This window comes from Cervus elaphus, chromosome 21 (assembly GCF_910594005.1).
Source record: "Cervus elaphus chromosome 21, mCerEla1.1, whole genome shotgun sequence".
NCBI lineage: Eukaryota > Metazoa > Chordata > Mammalia > Artiodactyla > Cervidae > Cervus > Cervus elaphus.
The window spans coordinates 23,327,630-23,345,884 of record NC_057835.1 but is presented as its reverse complement, the minus strand read 5'-3'; the positions used below and the strand labels follow the sequence as shown (position 1 = coordinate 23,345,884).

Sequence of the window (18,255 nt, the reverse complement as noted above, 5' to 3'; positions counted from 1 at the left end):
GAGATCCAACTTAATACAAAGTTGCTCTGACTGTGTGTCAGCTCATCCCTGCAGGGTTCTGGTCACACCTGCATGTCACGTGGCACCCAGCCCTTTGGGGATGTTAGGGAGTAAGTGCCTACCTGTGCGCTGGGTGGGGACCAGGCAACGGGGACACAGAACTACACTCAGTGGGGCAGGCGGAGAGCAGGCAGCAGTGGAAGGTCACGAGGGCGTGGCACGTGATGCAGGAGTGGGTGGGGTGCAGGGCCTGGTGGGCAGATCAGCGGGCCACCCCTTGCTGGGGGACGGGGGGATGGTGCTGTGCACCATTGCAGACACAGGTGGGACACAGGTGTCAGAGAAGGTTTCCACGGCAATGCAGTTTGAACAGAGGACCAGTGTAGATGTACTTTTGTAACCACTAAGCATACTTATTAGGGGATTAAGAAATATTTTCTTTATACTCAAAACTTGGATAATTACAAAGCCCCTAATAGAAAATCGTCTGGATTCATGTCAGTATTTTTGTAATTAGTTAACATCCTTCGAGTAATTTAAAAATTACGTTCTTTAATGTTATTTATCAGTAGCTGTGGTTTGCAAACTGACTGGGTAATAATTCCTTGATATGAAGTATTTCTTATGCATACTTCGTTCTTTTCCATGCAGCATGAAACTGTTAATACAGTTTCTTTTTATGTATTCTACTTTTATTGGTTTATAATTTACATGTAGAATTCTTTCATTGATTTTTCTCCTGGCAATACCAAAGACAAGGCTTGAGAAATTATATTGCATCAGCCAGTGTTTCAGAGTAAGTTTCTCTTCATGTTGTATTCTGCAGTGATTTTTTTATATCTGAATTTCTAGTTTTGCAGTTTTGTACACTGCTGTTTAGGGGAGTCACTATAGGTAACATCTCACCCTGCAGCTTGCCTTCGGGCCCGGAACTGGTGGAGCAACGTGGGGGGCATGCAGGTGCAGACTTGGACTGAGACTGTATGAAGCTCTCTGTGTCTCTCTCCCGTGACTGCTTATGCCAGAACTGAGTGTTTGGTAAAACGGGTTACTCCTGCTTGGAGACCCTCTCACTGAAGGACTGCGTGTCTGTGTCTTGCCAGGAGATCAGCTGCCAACACGCCGACCTGCTGAGCCTCGACCCGGCTCTGGTCAGCGGGGCCGGCCTGGCGGGCCTGCAGCAGCCTGGGGCCATCTGCCTGCTGGAGGAGGCGCTGTTGAGACTGGCTCCCCAGGAGCCTCCCGCCAAGCGTGCGCGGGGGAAGCCCGGCCTGCCCCCCGACGTCGGCAGGTGGATGGAACTTGCCAAGTAAGCTCTGGGCCCTGACCCTGCTGTGGCCAAAGCGATGCGTCTAACACAGTCACTTTATTTGGGCGACACACATCCTGTCTGAGTCTTCTCTTGCCTGAGGTTTATCGTGAGAAACTGTGCCTAATTCTTAGGCACTGGATTCTGAGGGTGCTGGATTAGGGTGAAATGGATTTGCACTTCTTTCCTGTAGTGCTGGTTTTGAGATAGTCCAGGTTCTGGGAAAAGCATAAAAGAGTCTCACTGTCGTGAAGTCGCTCCTGTCTCTACCAGCATGAGGTGAGCAGTAGGCGCTGTGTCACTGCCGAGGAGCATCACAGCCCAGGCGTGACCCAGTCCCCTGGGAGACGACGTCCTGGGGCTGCTGCTCTGCCCACAGGCTCTTTCCATCCCGTCGTGTCCTCTGTGGGTATGGACGGTCGTGACACCTTGTGTGGAGACTCTGAAGACAGGGAGAAGTCTCCAGGGAAGAGGGAATGGACTTTTAGACAGCCAAAACTGTCTTCAAGTGGGAGGCTTGGCTGATGGGCCAGCAGATTTGTGTTGACATCAGGGCCAAAACTCTAGCATGTGTTCAGGCTCTCAGTAACATCGAGACAGCCATAGCACGTGGAGTACATGGCATCTGAAGGACCAGGACTAGTTTACCTGCTTCTAGTTTACCTGCTTTACTAGTTTACCTGGGTTCTGGACCACATTCCACATTTCAGGGCGAGATAAGGATTCCAGAAAGGTCACCACAGATAAGAGCGGTGTTTCAGTGATAGAGTGACATAGAACAGTCTCATTTAATGAGTCAACTTGTGCGTTGTAAACCTTTATTTTCAGATTTTACATTAAATGCACTTTAGAATGGGCTTCCCAAGGTGATGCTAGCGGTAAAGAACCCGCCTACCAATGCAGGAGACATAAGAGACTCGAGTTTGATTCCTATATCAGGAAGATCCCCTGGAAGGGAGGGCATGGCAACCCACTCCAGTCTTCTTGCCTGGAGAATCCCATGGACAGAGAAGCCTGGCAGGCTACAGTCCATGGGGTCACAAGAAGTCAGACATAACCGAAATGATTGAGCACACATGCATGCACTTTAGAATAATTTCTGCCTTCCACATGGCTCAAGTAATAAAACTTAATGGTAACTTCAAAATTTTTAAGATTTTATGTTATAACAAAACAAGAATGACATCTTTTTTAGTTAATATAATTATGGCATCTTGACAATATCATTTCAAGAATGACTTTTAAAATATTGGGGCATTCACTGATTTGTCCCTTTTTTTTTTGGATCTGTTTCATAGACTGTACAGGTCGATTGGGGAGTATGACATCCTCCGTGGTATTTTCAGCAGTGAGATTGGAACAAAGCAGATCACGCAGGACGCGCTGTTAGCAGAAGCAAGAAGTGACTATTCTGAAGCTGCCAGGCTGTATAACGAGGTAGAGTTGATCTCCAGCAAGTGTGTCAGATGCTTTACCACTTTTGTTCTCTGGATGGAAACACTGTCAGCTTTAGAACTTAGACCTTCGAATATTCAGCTGTATTCCTTAACTTTTACACAAAGATTACTACCAGAAAATGGTTTCATAATAACTGAACATGAACTAGTTGTTGTTCTAGCTCTTACTCTTTTTAAGAAAATACTGAATCAAAGAGAAAGTGTTTTTTACCAAGTTAGTATGAAATTATAAGATGTCATTTCAGTATCTGGTATTGTCATATAGTTTCTGTTTGAGTAGATTGTTTCCACTCTGGAAGTAAAACTTATAAAAAGGTAGGTGAGAGCTGGTTTGGGCAAGATGACTCTGAAGTCCAGTTTTGTACGTTTTGTGTTGGAGTTGTCTGTGGCCAAGTGTGGATGTGTGGCAGGTACACACTTGCAGTTGAGGGCCTGTGGCCTGTGCGGGACGTCTGAATGGTGAAACCCTCTGCAGTTTTCTATAAATGTCCTGTTTCTAATTTTCATTCTAAGAACTTTTCAAGTACTGAAGAATCTACAGTATTTACATCAAATTAAGGGGCATTTTCAGTTTTAAGCTTATTAATTGACTTTATAGGTAAGTTCCCCAAAGAAGTGGTTCTGTCCTAGCTATTATTTTTAATACTCATTTGACTGTTAGGTTCCCTCAAGTTAACTCTCTTTTCCCTTTTTTCTCCACTTGTCATAAACCTGACAGTGGTTATTCTTAGTGTGAATGTTACATGTATCCAATTTGGTAAAATAATCTTCGCAGGCCCTCAACACACAAGAATGGTCAGATGGCGAGCCCACGGAAGCTGAGAAGGACTTCTGGGAACTTGCATCCCTTGACTGCTACAACCAGCTGTCCGAGTGGAAGTCGTTGGAGTACTGCTCCACAGCCAGCGCTGATGGTGAGGGCACCCCGGACCTGAGCAAGATGTGGAGCGAGCCCTTCTATCAGGTGCGGGGCGATCTGTGAGGTCACCCAAGTAGATGTCCTCGATAGTCAAGTGCTCTCTCATTAATGAAGGTGTTTAAAACTTTTCAGAAACAGGAAAGTAGTTGTAAAGCATTAGAGTGTTTATATAACTTGACTCCCCCAAACTCCGTAATATTGTTAAACCACTGTGCTTCCCTCATAGCTCAGTTGATAAAGAATCTGCCTGCAATGCAGGAGACCTTGGTTAAATTCCTGGGTCAAGAAGATCCACTGGAAAAAAAAAAAAAAGAAGATCCACTGGGATAGGCTACCCACTCCAGTATTCTTAGGCTTACCTTGTGGCTCAGCTAGTAAAGAATCCGCCTGCAGTGTGGGAGACCTGGGTTGGGAAGATCCCTTGGAGAAGGGAAGGGCTACCCACTCCAGTATTCTGGCCTGGAGAATTCCATGGACTTTATAGTCCATGGAGTCGCAAAGAGTCGGACATGACTGAGCAATTTTCACTCACTCACTCACTGTGCTCTTAGATAATGCTTTCAAAATAAGCAGATGCCTTTACAAAGGAACGTTAGCCTCCCTGGTGTGATCATAGGAAGAGCGTTTCCTGCTGTGTCTGCATCGCACAGAGGCCTCACTGGGCCGGCCAGGTGCTGGTCTGCACTGCTGCCCTCACCGGGACTGCAGGTCCTCACTTGATACTGAACGTCCAGTTCTCTTTCAGCTACAAGTAGTTCCCGTTTTCTATAGAATGTGTTCCTGTATCTTTTGTGGTTATAAAATAAGCAATTGTAGATGAACTTGCTTATAAGATTGTAGCCTTAGGTTTAAAACATTAAACGCCATCATTTGGACCTGTGAAGTGACACCACAGATGCATGGCAACACCGTCTCGGGATGTCACATCCCTTCTCGCTCTGCAGGAGACCTGCCTGCCGTACATGGTGCGCAGTAAGCTGAAGCTGCTACTCCGCGGGGAGGGCGACCAGGCGCTGCTGACCTTTGTGGACGAGGCGCTGACCTCAGAGCTGCGGAAGGCCCTGCTCGAGCTCCGCTACAGCCAGGAGCTGAGTCTCCTCTATCTCCTGCAGGACGACATTGACAGGGCCAAGTATTACATCCAGAACTGCATCCAGATGTTCATGCAGGTAACCTGGGCGCGCCCACCGGGGGTGCGCTCTTCCTGTCAGCTTGGGTTGACATGGGCAGCTCGCTGGCCACTTCCCTCTGATTCCCTGCACACCAGCCAACTGCCTGGGGCCTTTTAGCGCCTATTTCTGATTTAGAAAGTTCCTTTTGTTTTCCCTTGAGTTTTTCTTTCTCTCCCTGGACGAGGACCTGAGAGCAGATCCTGCACCCAGGCATCTGGGTGGGAGGTGGTCGTGCAGGAGGGTCATGCGACCCTGCCGGCCAGTGTCTGTCCTGCCTTTGAGGTTGGCTGTTACGTTGTTAAAGCCACATCTTGTGTAGAGTCCCTGAATGTTTGTTGTTGCCGAACATAGACACTCACTGTCTTTATGCTAGTTTTTAAACATGTTTGAGGTTGAGTAGCAGTCCACTTGAGGAGGTTTATGGAAGGAGAAAGGTTGGCTTCTATAGTTGGCAGTTCTGTATTATAGGATATTGTGGTTTTTAAGAATTGGTGGGGAATGGAGGCAGCGGCACCTGATTGTATCGCTCTTATTGATTTTGTTGAACCAAAATGTGATTGAAAACCAAAATTTTTAAAATATTAGACCATTTAATTGCTCCTGTGACCACTCAGAGACATCCTGTGTAACTGATCTGTTTATAGGGTGGTTGCTGTTTCATGTTTAGATTGTGTTAAAATCTGAAGCAGTACATTGACTTGTAACCAATGCTAAATAACTTTTCCAGAACTATTCCAGTATTGATGTCCTCTTACACAGAAGTAAACTCACCAAATTGCAGTCTGTACAGACTTTCATAGAAATTCAGGAGTTCATCAGCTTTATTAGCAAACAAGGTAATTTTTTATTTATATGTATCTTTTTTCCTTTCATAATTAGGAAGAGTTTTGGCATCTGACTTTTTTTTTTTTTGCTTGGTGATAGTACATGTTTCTTAATGTATGGGTTAGAAACTGTCTTGAGTTTACTCCATGAATGTATGTTTTGGGATTGTTGAAATAAGTGTGTAAAATAGTCCAGTGCTCTTCCAGGGAGCAGATGCTGTGGTCCCCACAGAGCAGAGCAGTCCAGGACCCCCATGAAAAACTGGGGTGATAGAATCTGCCAGTAGGGCTCGAGTTGGGTATGGTCGGGAGAGAGGGGCTCACAGAAGGCCAGCCTGACCCTGGGGCACTGGCGTGACTGCCCTGGGTGCCAGGTGGTAAGGTGAGGCCCGGGTGGCTGTGCCCAGACCAAAGGCCTTTCTGCTGCTGCTGAGGGGGCTTAATCCTGATGCTGATCGAGGTTCCCTGGAGCCAGAAGTAACCAAATTTCATTTCTGTTCATACAAATAACTATGAAAGACTTAGTACTGATAAAAGTTGGTGTTCAGAACTATCTCCCTGACTGTTCTCTGTTTTAAATTTGGAGAATGGTTTTTCAAGTATGTATTACTAGTGGCGTATCATTTTAGGAGCTGTGTTAGTTTCTTTTCTCTGTATTTTACCCAGTTTTATAACAGCCTATGAGATGTAGGCTCAAAAACTAATATCATGGCATCTGATGACTGATGCTGAAGCTGGAATACTTTGGCCAGGTGATGTGAAGAACTTACTCATTAGAAAAGACCCTGATGCTGGGAAAGACTGAAGGCAGGAGAAGAAGGGGATGACAGAGGATGAGATGGTTGGATGGCATTGCTGACTTTATGCGCATGAGTTTGAGCAAACTCTGGGAGTTGTTGATGGACAGGGAAGCCTGGAGTGCTTTAACTTTTCATGCCAGAATATATTAAACATGGTAACTTTGTACTCCTGTTGTGAACAATAGGGCCAAGTGTTGTAATTTGGACAAGGAATCTGAACTAAGTTTCTGTTTACTGATGGCAGCTCACTTTGTAAGGTGGTCTGATCATTGGGCTGTGGCCACACTCACACCATAATGTCATTTTTAGGTAATTTATCATCTCAAGTTCCCCTGAAGAGACTTGTGAAAACCTGGACAAATCGATACCCCGATGCTAAAATGGACCCGATGAACGTCTGGGATGACATCATCACGAATCGGTGAGATGCGATCGCGCCGAGTTGATGTGGTCTCTTTTCTGAAGTTTCCAGAATCATTTTTCTCCCAAACTGTGGTTGAGCGGTGTGGGGTCTGAGCCCTGTGTGCGCCGTTTCCACTGAGGTTGTCCCATCAGCAGTCTCCCTGCCGGTGTGCGGTCATGTCCCCTGTCTGTCCTATGCTGGGCGGTGAGCTGTGGATGTGCTCAGGGCTGAGAGAAGGCGGGGCGGCCCCTGTGCTCCTGTCTCAGGGCTGCCTGATGGGGAGCGACACCCTGACTTCTCAGCCCCGTTATGCACCATATGCCTCACTTCACCAGGTCTGAGGCTCTCTGCCTCCCTTGTAACAGCCCTGGGTGGTCCACAGGCAGATACTTGCCACACATATGGGTGGGAGGAGCAGGGCCAGAGAGGCTGTGAGTTGTTTTATGCAACTTCAGTCAGGGGGACCGAAGGACTGTGACCCCCACATGTCCTCTTCCCGCCATTGGACCCTGTTTCCTCTGGTACTACAGCTTTTCAAAGATTCACCTTTAATACTTTTTACTTTTCAAACTTTTCGACGTTTTATTTTGAGACAGTTCTTTTCTAAAAAAATAACAAGAAAGGTGGCACTCTTCTGTGTGCCTTTTTCTCAGATTCATGGTTTTTTAAGCATTTTTAATAAATTGCTATATTGGCCGTTTTTTTTTTTCTCTCCACATACATATACTTATTTTTTGAACCATTTGAGGATAAGCTGCACACATCTATCTTTACCTCTTTGTTTATCAGTGTACCTTTCCTAAGAAAAAGAGTATTTTCTTAGAACCATGGTACAATAGTAACTTCTGTTTTCACTTTAATGTACAGCCTCAATTTCAGTTTTCTCATTTCTCCCATTAATGTCCTGTAAAGCATTCCAGCCTTTAAGACAGCACACAGCAGCATCGTATATGCATTTATTTAGCTGATATGTCTTCTTGGTCTCCTTGAACCTGGGACAGTTCTTCCTGTCCCAGGTTCTTCCAGCCGCTTTCAGGACACTGATGCTCTAGAGGTGTTTTCTGTAGTTTGGGTTTAGCTGTATGTCATCACGACTGTCTTCAGGTGAGATGCCTGTGGTGGGAATGCCGCTGAAGCAGAGTGTACGTCCTGCGGCATCCCTCCTAGAAGCACAGGGTGTCCCCTGCCTTTCCTTTCCTGGGGGCAGTGGTGTTGGCTGTCTGGTTAAAGCAGTGTCCTGCCTTCCCGGGTGTCAGGCCTGTTTTCTCCTCTGCACCTAACGGATGACGTGGGAGGTGCTCTGCGACACGCCGGTCCTGCTGGATGAGGCCACCTCCTCCACACTGTGTCTGGATGAGGCCGCCTTCTCCTCACTGTGTCTGGATGACTCTGGACAAAGCAGCCTTGCCAGTGCTGTCTGGTGACCATCTTCTCCCACTGCCAATGTGCCCATGTTTGTCTGCATCTCGAAGGAAGCCCTCCTTCTCCCCCATCTGTTTATCTACTCATTTACTTAAATTTTAATTATTAGTATATAATCATGGAATCAAATTTTATTTATGGAATATAGTCCATTACTGTTCTTATTTATTTCATGTTCAGAATGTCTCAAGTTTGGTTAGTGGGAGACCTTTTGATCTGGTATTCCAGGCTCATCTTGCAAAATTATTCACCTGTATTTTCTTCTAGAAATGTTATGGTTCCATTTTTTATGTCTTGGCCTGTGATCCAGTGGAAGATGATCCTGTAGATGGTGTGAGGCAGGGGTACAAGTGCACTTTTTCCATGTGGATATCTGGTTGTGTAGTCCCATTTGTTCAAAAGTCTTAACTTTTTTTTCATTGAATTGCCTTGGCACCTTTTCTGAGAATCAGTGGCCATTATATCTGTGGGTCTTTTTTTGAATTCTCTGTTCTGTTTCTCGATTTTTATGCTTATCTTTTCACAATATCAAACTGTATTCATTACTGATGCTTTATAGTAAGTCTTGAATCAGATAGGGTGAGTCCTCCAACTTTTGTTTTCCTTAATGAAAATTGCTTTGTTTCTGTTAGGATATTTATATTCATATATACATTTTAGAATCTGTTTATCAATTTCTACCAAAAGGAAAAAAAGAAAAACAGAGTTTGGATGGACTTTTGTTGACTACAGATCAATTTTGGGAGTTGCTGTCTTAACAGCGTAGAGTTCTCTAGTTCAGGAATGTGCTATGTCTCTCTGTTTACTTGGGTTTTCTTTAATTTCAAAGATTTGTATTTTTTCAGTATGGAAATCTTAGATGTCTTTTGTTAGATTTGTTTTTAAGTATGTGTTGTTTTTTCAGCACTGTTGTAAATGGATTTTTTTCCCATTGTATTGGTATTTTCTAATTATTTGCTGCTCATATACTGATTTTCTGAAAGTTTTTTTTTTTATCATGAAGAGATGTGAATTTTGTCAAAGGCCTTTTCTTTGCATCTATTTAATTGATCATGTTTTTCTCTCTTTTTCATGTATGTGTCTATTAGGTCCGTTTTGTCTATAGTACTGTTCAACTATGCTATTTCTTTATTGATTTTCTGTCTGGATGATCTATCCATTGTTGGTGGTAGAGTATTAAAGTCCCAACAATAGTTGGATTGCTGTTTATTTCTCCTTTTAGTTCTATTACTGTTTGCTTTATAGGTTTAGGTGTTTCGATGTTGGGTGCATAAATATCTGTAATCATTGTATTTTCTTGCAGATTGGCAGTTGGCCCCTTTATCCTCATGTAATGACCTTGCTTGTATCATTTTACTGTTGTTAGCTTAGACTCTGTTTGCTCTGATAGCGTAGAGCTACCCCTGCTCTTTGGGGTTACCAGTTACTTGAAATATCTTTCTCTCCCTTTACTCCGTCAGTGTGTCTCAGAGCAGAGGTGAGTCTGGAGTAGACATCATATCGTTGGATCTTTTTGTCTTCTGACTGTGTCATGTGGCTTGTGGGATCCTAGTTCCCTGTCCAGAGATGGACCTCGGGCCAGGACAGTGCAGGTGCAGAGTCCTAATCACTAGACCTCGAGGGAACTCCCTGGATCTTGTTTTTATCCATTCAGACATTCTGTGTCTTTTGCTTGAAGAATCTAACCTGTTTACATTTGAAACAGTTATTGATAGGTAAGGACTTACTCTTCCCATTTTGTTAATTGCTCTCTGACAGTTTTGTGGGTTCATTACCCCTTTTTGCTTTCTCTGTTCTTTCTTGTGTGATTTGATGACTTTTGTCTACTGTGTTTTGACTTCTTTATCACATCTTTTGTGTGGCTACTGCAGGCTTTCCTTTGTGTTTAGCATACGGCTTACATAAGCTATCTTGTAAAAGGGTTCTCTGTGCTGCCTGGATTCTCTGATCAGGCTTCCTGGGTGGTCGGAACAGGGCCCTGTGCTCAGCAATAAGGTGGGGTACTGTTGAGGGGTGGGGAAACAGCAAGACTGGCCCAAAGGCCAGCACAGCTCATCACTTGGGGACCCAGATCAGGTGGGACTTCACGCCAATTCCCTGGCCAGACAGGGCCACCAGTCGACTCTGAAGACCGGACAGGAGAGACACTGGCCGAGCTGGCTGCTGCAGCACTGTGGGTGGGCGCCACAGCCCACATGTTCTGGTGAGGCTCTTCCACAGGGCAGTTTCCCGGCCCACACGGGGACACCACGTAGGCCCCTCAGCTGGCAGGACTCTTGTTTGGGAACCAGATGCAGCAGAACCATGAGCCACGCTACATGGCTCTGTGGCCCAGCCACTGTCCTGGCTCTGTCCACAGGCAGGGCCTCCCGCTGGGCCATCCCGTGCTGCTGTGAGCAGGGTCGCAGGGTGGGCTGTGCAGGTCCCCAAGCTACATTGAGAGTGGCTGGGGCTGTGAATTAGCTTCTCTGTCCAGGCAGAGGACAGAACACGCTCCAGGACTGGTGACACTTATTGTTTGGGTCCTGAATCAGGTAAACCTGCACCCTGCCCACCTCCCTGGTCAGACTGGGCCAGCATCTCAGCTCAGATGCACGAAGCCGCTGGTTAGGATTTCTGTTCAGTCACCACTGGGAGCAGGGCCCTGCCTTCCCAGATCCATTGCTGGTTGCTGTAATTCCCCCAGCTCTTCTGTTATAGTCTGACCCCTGAGACCCCTAGGAGGTGAGACCCACAGCCCTGGGAGCAGGCATCCCCCCCAGTCTCTGGGGCACAGGGCTGTTTACGACTCACCGTCGTGTTGGGGGATTTTCCCAGAGGTATCTTGTCTGTGAACATTGTTGGTTGGTGTTGGTTGGTGTTCCTGTGAGAGGACCAAGGTCAAGAATGACCTGTGTCACCATCCGGATAATGTTGCTCATCTTTTTTGCTGTGTTAGTGGTGTGATACATTGCTTTTGATTCTGAAGTAGATGTTGCATTTGAAGGTAAACCTGTGTGGTTATGGTGACCTCTTTTCCAATATCTTTTCCATATTCTTTGTTTGCTAACATTTTGTTAAGAATTTTTTCTGTCTGTATTCGAGTGGGAACTGGTCTGTAATGTCTCCCTTTTTTGTAATGTCTTTGTTAGGTTTTGATGTTAGGGTTTTGCAGGCCTCATAAAATGAGTTAGGGCATGTATCCTTCTCTCTTTTTTAAAAAGTTTGTGTAAGATACTTCTTATTTCTTAAATATTTGATACAGTTCATCAGTGAAACTATATATACCTGGAGGTTTCGTGTGGGGCAGATTTTTGATAACATATGTAATTACTTAAGTAGACATACGGCTGGGACCTTCCTGCTGGTCCAGCAGCCAGGGCTCCATGCTCCCAGCGCAGAGGCCCAGGTTCATTCCCTGACTGGGTAGCTAGATACCACATGGTGCAACTAAGACCCAGCACAGCCAAATAAATAAATACTGGGGGGGGAAACCTTTTTGAAAAAAGATATATAGGACTATTTAAATTTTCTCTTTCTTTCCATATCAATTTTATTAAATTATATTTTTCCATTTCATGTCAAATTGTTGGCATAAAGTTGCTCATATTATACTCTAATGTTATTATTTGTGGTATCTGTAGAGGGAGATCCTTATTCAGTCCTGATATTGATGATTTGTGTTTCCTTTTTTTTCTTCATCAGTTTGTCAATTTTAGATGTCTGTCAATTTTGCTGATTTTCTCAAAGGATCTGCTTTGCGGGTTTTATCATCGATCTGTTTTCTATTTAATTTATTTCTGGTTTCATCTTTAGTATTTTCTTTCTGCATATTTTAGACTTAGCTTTTCCTTTTTCAGTTTCTTAAGGTGTAAACTTTGATCATTGATTTTATGCTTTTTTGTTCAGTACATTTAAAGTTATAATGTTCCTCTAAGCACTGCTTCAGCTGCACATTGCAGATTTTAGTACGTTGCATTTATATTTTTATATTTTATATTATCTTGTGGTTCAAAATATTTTCTCATTCTTCTGTGATTTCTTTTTGATCCATAAAATAGTTATAAATGAGTTTCTGTGTCTTACTGATTTCTGAATTAATTCCTTATGGTTATAAACATACTGTATGGTTTCAGTCTCTTTAAATTTATCAAGACTTGATCAATGGCCAAGCATATGGTCTTAGTAAATATACCATGTGTACTTGAAAACCCAGTATATTCTGCAGTTCTTGGACATAATATGCATAATTTTCAGTTAGATCAAGGTGGTCAATTGTGTTTTTCAGATCTTCCATGTCTTTAGCGGTTTTTTGTGTGTCAGTGTTAACTGAAAATTAAAACACTGAAATACAGTCATAGGAACCAAATCAGATGTGTATAAAATTGGCCATATATGGAACACAGCCACTGTTCTCAGTGGTTATAATCTGCCTACCACTTGATACTGTCTGACTTTGGGAGGAAGACCTTAGATTTGGAGACAGAAGAGAAAAATGGTTTCGACCCAACACCAGCTGTGCTGTCCCTTCATTAAGAAGGCAGGTTGTGAGTGTAAATATTGTACTTTGTGGAGGTGGAGGCAATAGATGATATCTGGAAAGTTAAAATATCTAAAGTGATCTTCAGAGGATCCTCAGAGTTGGTTAATAAAAATGGAGATTAAGTCCAGTACTGAGAGTGTAACACTAACAGTCTAAAAAATGAGCAAAATTTCAGTAAGTGTAGAATATCTGTCTGAATGCTATCCAGTAGCTTCCTGTATGTCAGAGATTTCTTTCACAAGTCCGGCATTAACTCTTTTCTTTGTTTCATGTAGATGTTTCTTTCTCAGCAAAATAGAGGAGAAGCTCAGTCTCCTTCAAGACAGTGAAGGTGCGAGTGAGGACGGGGCCGAGATGGATGCACAGACTCAGGAAGAGGACGCACGGGCCCTGATCACGAGCTGCAGCTTCTCCATGAGGATGCAGATGGCCGAGAGTGCGAGGAAGCAGGTGGGCGCCAGGGCCACAGACTCTGAACCGGCGGTCTCTAAGCCGAGCTCCTCTTAAAAAACTGGTGCTTAGGGGTGATGGAGTTGTTAGTACTTCTTTTCTTTATAAGAAAGTAAACGAAGAAAAATTAAAGTTTTCCAGAAAGCCTTTAAAGTTTATTATTCACTTGTCAACCATTTCAAAATGTTTATTTTCTGTTACTTATAAAAAAAAATAGACCTAATATCAGGTTTTCTCTTGTTTAACAAAATGAATGCTTGCCAGTTTGTACAAATTGTATTTAGGTTTCAAATTGTATTTTGTGAAAAATCTATCATTTGATAATAAGATCCTTAATCTATACAAGTGTGCTTTGTTTAAAAGTGGCATATTAACATTTTAAGTATCAAATTTTTCATGTAATCATATTTAAATGTACTAGGGGAGCTTTCTGTCTTAATGACCCTATGTTGATTGCTGTTATAAAGCAAAGAATATTATGCCAGTAGAAATAATTAGTATTTCTGTTTTGTGCGTTTTAATACTCATGTATAATGTTTTTCTTTGAGATAAGTATTGTATCAGGAATTTTTATATTTTCAATAACAAAAAGCCCAGCCTGGAGCAGCCTAAGTGAATAAAGGAGCTATATCAGTCCCTCCTCTAGAGGAGCAGGCTTTCAGATGCTCTCGAATCCCCCACTGAGGAGGATCTGTCTCTTGTCCCGGTCTCCCCCGCCACACACACACGAATCTTGTTCTTCGTGACTCTGATAACTCCAGGCTTCCCTTGGAGTTGGAAATGCTCTTGATGTTTCGTGTCTTGCTTTCCCACTGCATCTTTCTGGAATCAGGTAGTCTCTCCCTATTTCCTGCAGAAAAGAAAGAAGATTCTTTTTTTCCAGAAGGCCCTGGCCATTTCTTCTTCCGTCTTCTTAGCTCTGGGTGCAGCAGTAGTGGCTATGGTCCAGGGCATGTAGCTGAGGGGGTGCATGTGGCTTCTCAGCAGGAAGTGGGGCACAGCGGGTGTTTTCTACCGCTGGGGGGGCATGAGGTAGGAGGGAAGGAAAGCTCCATGGAGGGGAGGCACTTGGGAGAGAAAGGTGCTGAGATACATTTTTAAATAAAATCCCAAAGGTGAGAAACTGGGAACTGCAGAGTCTGCTGTGAGGGGAAGGCTCTTTAGTGATGCTGATTTGAGGTGGACCGTGAAGCTTGTGGCCCAGAATCAGGGACTGGAGACTCCAGGAGGTCCTGGAAGGTCTTGTACATGCTGGTGGGAATGAAAACTGTGTGAAACAAGACCAGAGACGGCAGGAGTGATGAGGGCAACCTGGACTTCTGGTCTGAGTGGTTGGAAGGGTTGTAACACAGTCCAATGTCAGTATCTTTGAAACTTAGCAGAGAATTAGATTTACGAGATGTCCATAAAACAACCAAATAAAAAGTAGAGAAATTGTATATTAAAACTAAAAACTTCTGTGCCTCAGATGACACACTAAAGGAAGTGAAGAGACAACCCATATAATGGGAGAAAATATTTGGAAATTGTGTATCTGATAAGCGTCCCCTTATCCAGAATATATAAAAACTCTTTACGACCGACAAACAGAAAATCAAACAATCCAGTGACAAAACAGGCAAAGGATCTGAATGGATGCTTCTCCCAGGAAGACACTCAAGTAGCTAGTGCACACGTGAAGAACGCAGCACCACAAGTCGTGAGGGGGGAGGCAGGTCAGACCACAGCGAGGGCCCACCCGCCACCACCCTCAGGACGGCTGGAGTAGAGGTGTGCTGTGCAGTCACTGGCCTGGCAGCTCCTGCAAACGCTAAGGGTCACCATGTCACTGTAGTTCCCCTCCTCCGAATATACCCATGAGAAAGCAGAGCTTAGGTCCAAACGGAAATTTGTATCCAGGGGCTTTCAGTTCAGTTGCTCAGTCATGTCCAACTCTTTGCGACCCCATGGACTGCAGCACACCAGGCTTCCCTGTCCATCACCCACTCCCAGAGCTTACTCAGATTTATGTGCATCAAGTTGGTGATGCCATCCAACCATCTCATCCTCTGTTGTCCCCTTCTCCTCCTGCCTTCAATCTTTCCTGGCATCAAGGTCTTTACAAATGAGTCAGTTCTTCACAAAAGGTGGCCAAAGTATTGGAGCCTCAGCTTCAGCATCAGTCCTTCCAGTGAATATTGAGGACTGATGTCCTTTAGGATGGACTGGTTGGATCTCCTGCAGTCCAAGGGACTCTCAAGAGTCTTCTCCAACACCACAGTTCAAAAGCATCAATTCTTTGGCACTCAACTTTCTTTATAGTCCAACTCTTACATCCACACATGACTACTGGAAAAACCGTAGCTTTGACTAGATGGACCTTTGTTGGCAAAATAATGTCTCTGCTTTTTAATATGCTGTCTAGATGAGCGACTTCACTTTCAGTTTTCACTTTCATGCATTGGAGAAGGAAATGGCAGCCCACTCCAGTGTTCTTGCCTGGAGAATCCCAGGGATGGGGAAGCCTGGTGGGCTGCTATCTATGGGGTTGCACAGAGTCAGACATGACTGAAGCGACTTAGCAGCAGCAGATTGGTTATAGTTTTTCTTCCAAGGAGCAAGCGTCTTTTAATTTCATGGCTGCAGTTACCATCTGCAGTGATTTCAGAGCCCCCAAAAATAAAGTCTGTCACTGTTTCCATTGTTTTCCCATCTATTTGCCATGAAGTGATGGGACCAGATGCCATGATCTTCGTTTTCTGAATGTTGAGTTTTAAGCTAACTTTTTCATTCTCCTCTTTCACTTTCATCAAGAGGCTCTTTGGTTCTTTTTTGCTTTCTGCCATAAGGGTGGTGTCATCTACATATCTGATGTTATAGATATTTCTCCTGGCAATCTTGATTCCAGCTTGTGCTTCATCCAGCCTGACATTTTGCATGATGTACTCTGCATATAAGTTAAATAAGCAGGGTTACAATATACAGCCTTGACATACTCCTTTCCGGATTTGGAACCAGTCTGTTGTTCCATGTCCAGTTCTAACTGTTGCTTCCTGACCTGCATACAGGTTTCTCAGGAGACAGGTCAGGTGTCTGTATTCCCATCTCTTGAAGAATTTTCAGCAGTTTGTTGTGATTCACACAGTCAAAGGCTTTGGTGTAGTCAATAAAGCAGAAGCAGATGTTTTTCTGGACCTCTCTTGCTTTTTTGACGATCCAACAGATGTTGGCAATTTGATCTCTGGTTCCTCTGCCTTTTCTAAATCCAGCTTGAACATCTGGAAGTTCTCAGTTCATGTACTGCTGAAGCCTCGCCTGGAGAATTTTGAGCATTACTTTACTAGCATGTCAGATGAGTGCAATTGTGTGGTAGTTGGAACATTCTTTGGCATTGCCTTTCTTTGGGATTGGAATGAAAACTGACCTTTTCCAGTCCTGTGGCCACTGCTGAGTTTTCCAAATTTGCTGGCTTATTGAGTGTAGCACTTTCACAGCATCATCTTTTAGGATTTGAAATAGCTCAGCTGGAATTTCATCACCTCCACTAACTTTGTTTGTAGTGGTGCTTCCTAAGGCCCACTTGACTTCACATTCTAGGATGTCTGGCTCTAGGTGAGTGATCACACCATCGTGGTTATCTGGGTCATGAAGATCTTTTCTGTGCAGTTCTTCTGTGTATTCTTGTTGCCTCTTCTTAATATCTTCAGCTTCTGTTAGGTCCATAACATTTCTGTCCTTTATTGTGTCCATCTTTGCATGAAATGTTCCCTTGGTATCTCTAATTTTCTTAAAGAGATCTTTAGTCTTTCCCATTCTATTGTTTTCCTCCATTTCTTTGTGTTGATCACTGAGGAAGGCTTTCTTGTCTCTCCTTGCTATTCTTTCAAATGGGTGTATCTTTCATTTTCTCCTTTGCCTTTAGCTTCTCCAGGGCCTTTATTTGCATTCAAATTAGCAAAGAACATTATTTGAAATAGCCAAAGGTTTCAACAACAAAACTGGAACGTGTGTCAGGAGGAGGTGGATGATAAACTTTGGTTCACCCTGCAGGAGAGCATTGCTCAGCTGTAGGGAAGGGTGGGGTTCTGACTCAAGTCCGAGGTCATCTGCTGACTTGATGATACCAAGGGTCCGGCACAGGCAGATCTAGGGGCAGAAGGCCGTGGTCGCGCGGCTGGGGAGGGGAAACCCCAGTGGATAGGGGTTTCATGGATGAGGAATGTGTTGTGAACTCGGTGGCAGTGATGTTCTCCCAGCCTCCCTGGAGTGCATGTTGTGGCTGCGACTGTCCCTGCGGTAAACACAGGGAAACCCCATGGTTTCAGCTGAGGTGACGGGTCCCTGCTCCCTGCTGGGTTGTGTGCTGCGGGCCCTGTCTCATCTCTCTGCTTCCTCTCTCTCTCCTGCAGAACAATTTCTCACTCGCCTTGAAGTTGCTGAAGGAGCTGCACAGAGAGTCGAAAGCCCGGGAGGACTGGCTGGTGACGTGGGTGCAGGCCTACTGCCGGCTCAGCCACAGCCGGGCGCGGGCCCAGCGCCGGCCCGAGCAGCTGCGCTCGGCTCTCAGGACCGCGTCCCTGCTGGGTGCGAGCTGCTTTCCGTGCGGCACACGTGCTGGAGCCTGTCTTCTCACCTCTTCTCTGTGCTGCTCTATCTGACATTTGGGAACTCAATTTTATAGACATGTTTTAAAAGATAATTTTATTTATTTTTGGCTGTGCCAGGTCTTCATTACCACATGAGCTTTTTTCTAGTTGCCGAGGATGGGCTCTGGAGCCCTCGGGCTTCAGTCATTGTGACATTGTGGGCTCCCTGGCTGTGGAGCACACATTCAGTAGTTGTGGCTGTGGGCTTAGCTGCTCCTTGGCATGTGGAATCTTCTTGGCTCAGGGATGGGACCTGTGTCTCCTACATTGGCAGGCAAATTCTTTACCACTGAGCCACCAGGGAAGCCCTGTAAAATTTTTATTAAATGTTTATTAAGTATTTGGAGCCAAG

The 18,255-nt window shown here is 44.5% G+C and overlaps 1 protein-coding gene across 3 annotated transcripts in view; it reads left to right on the top strand.

Moving 5' to 3' along the window:
• Positions 1-18,255, top strand: part of PRKDC (protein kinase, DNA-activated, catalytic subunit) — a 125,817-nt gene that overhangs the window by 91,212 nt on the left and 16,350 nt on the right. For all 3 annotated transcript variants that reach the window (XM_043879165.1, XM_043879164.1, XM_043879166.1), the window contains exons 63-70: positions 1,104-1,309; positions 2,608-2,746; positions 3,542-3,730; positions 4,630-4,854; positions 5,585-5,693; positions 6,791-6,902; positions 13,104-13,278; positions 17,667-17,841. In XM_043879165.1, coding sequence (XP_043735100.1) covers positions 1,104-1,309; positions 2,608-2,746; positions 3,542-3,730; positions 4,630-4,854; positions 5,585-5,693; positions 6,791-6,902; positions 13,104-13,278; positions 17,667-17,841 — 1,330 coding nt within the window. The remainder of the gene's footprint in view (positions 1-1,103; positions 1,310-2,607; positions 2,747-3,541; positions 3,731-4,629; positions 4,855-5,584; positions 5,694-6,790; positions 6,903-13,103; positions 13,279-17,666; positions 17,842-18,255) is intronic.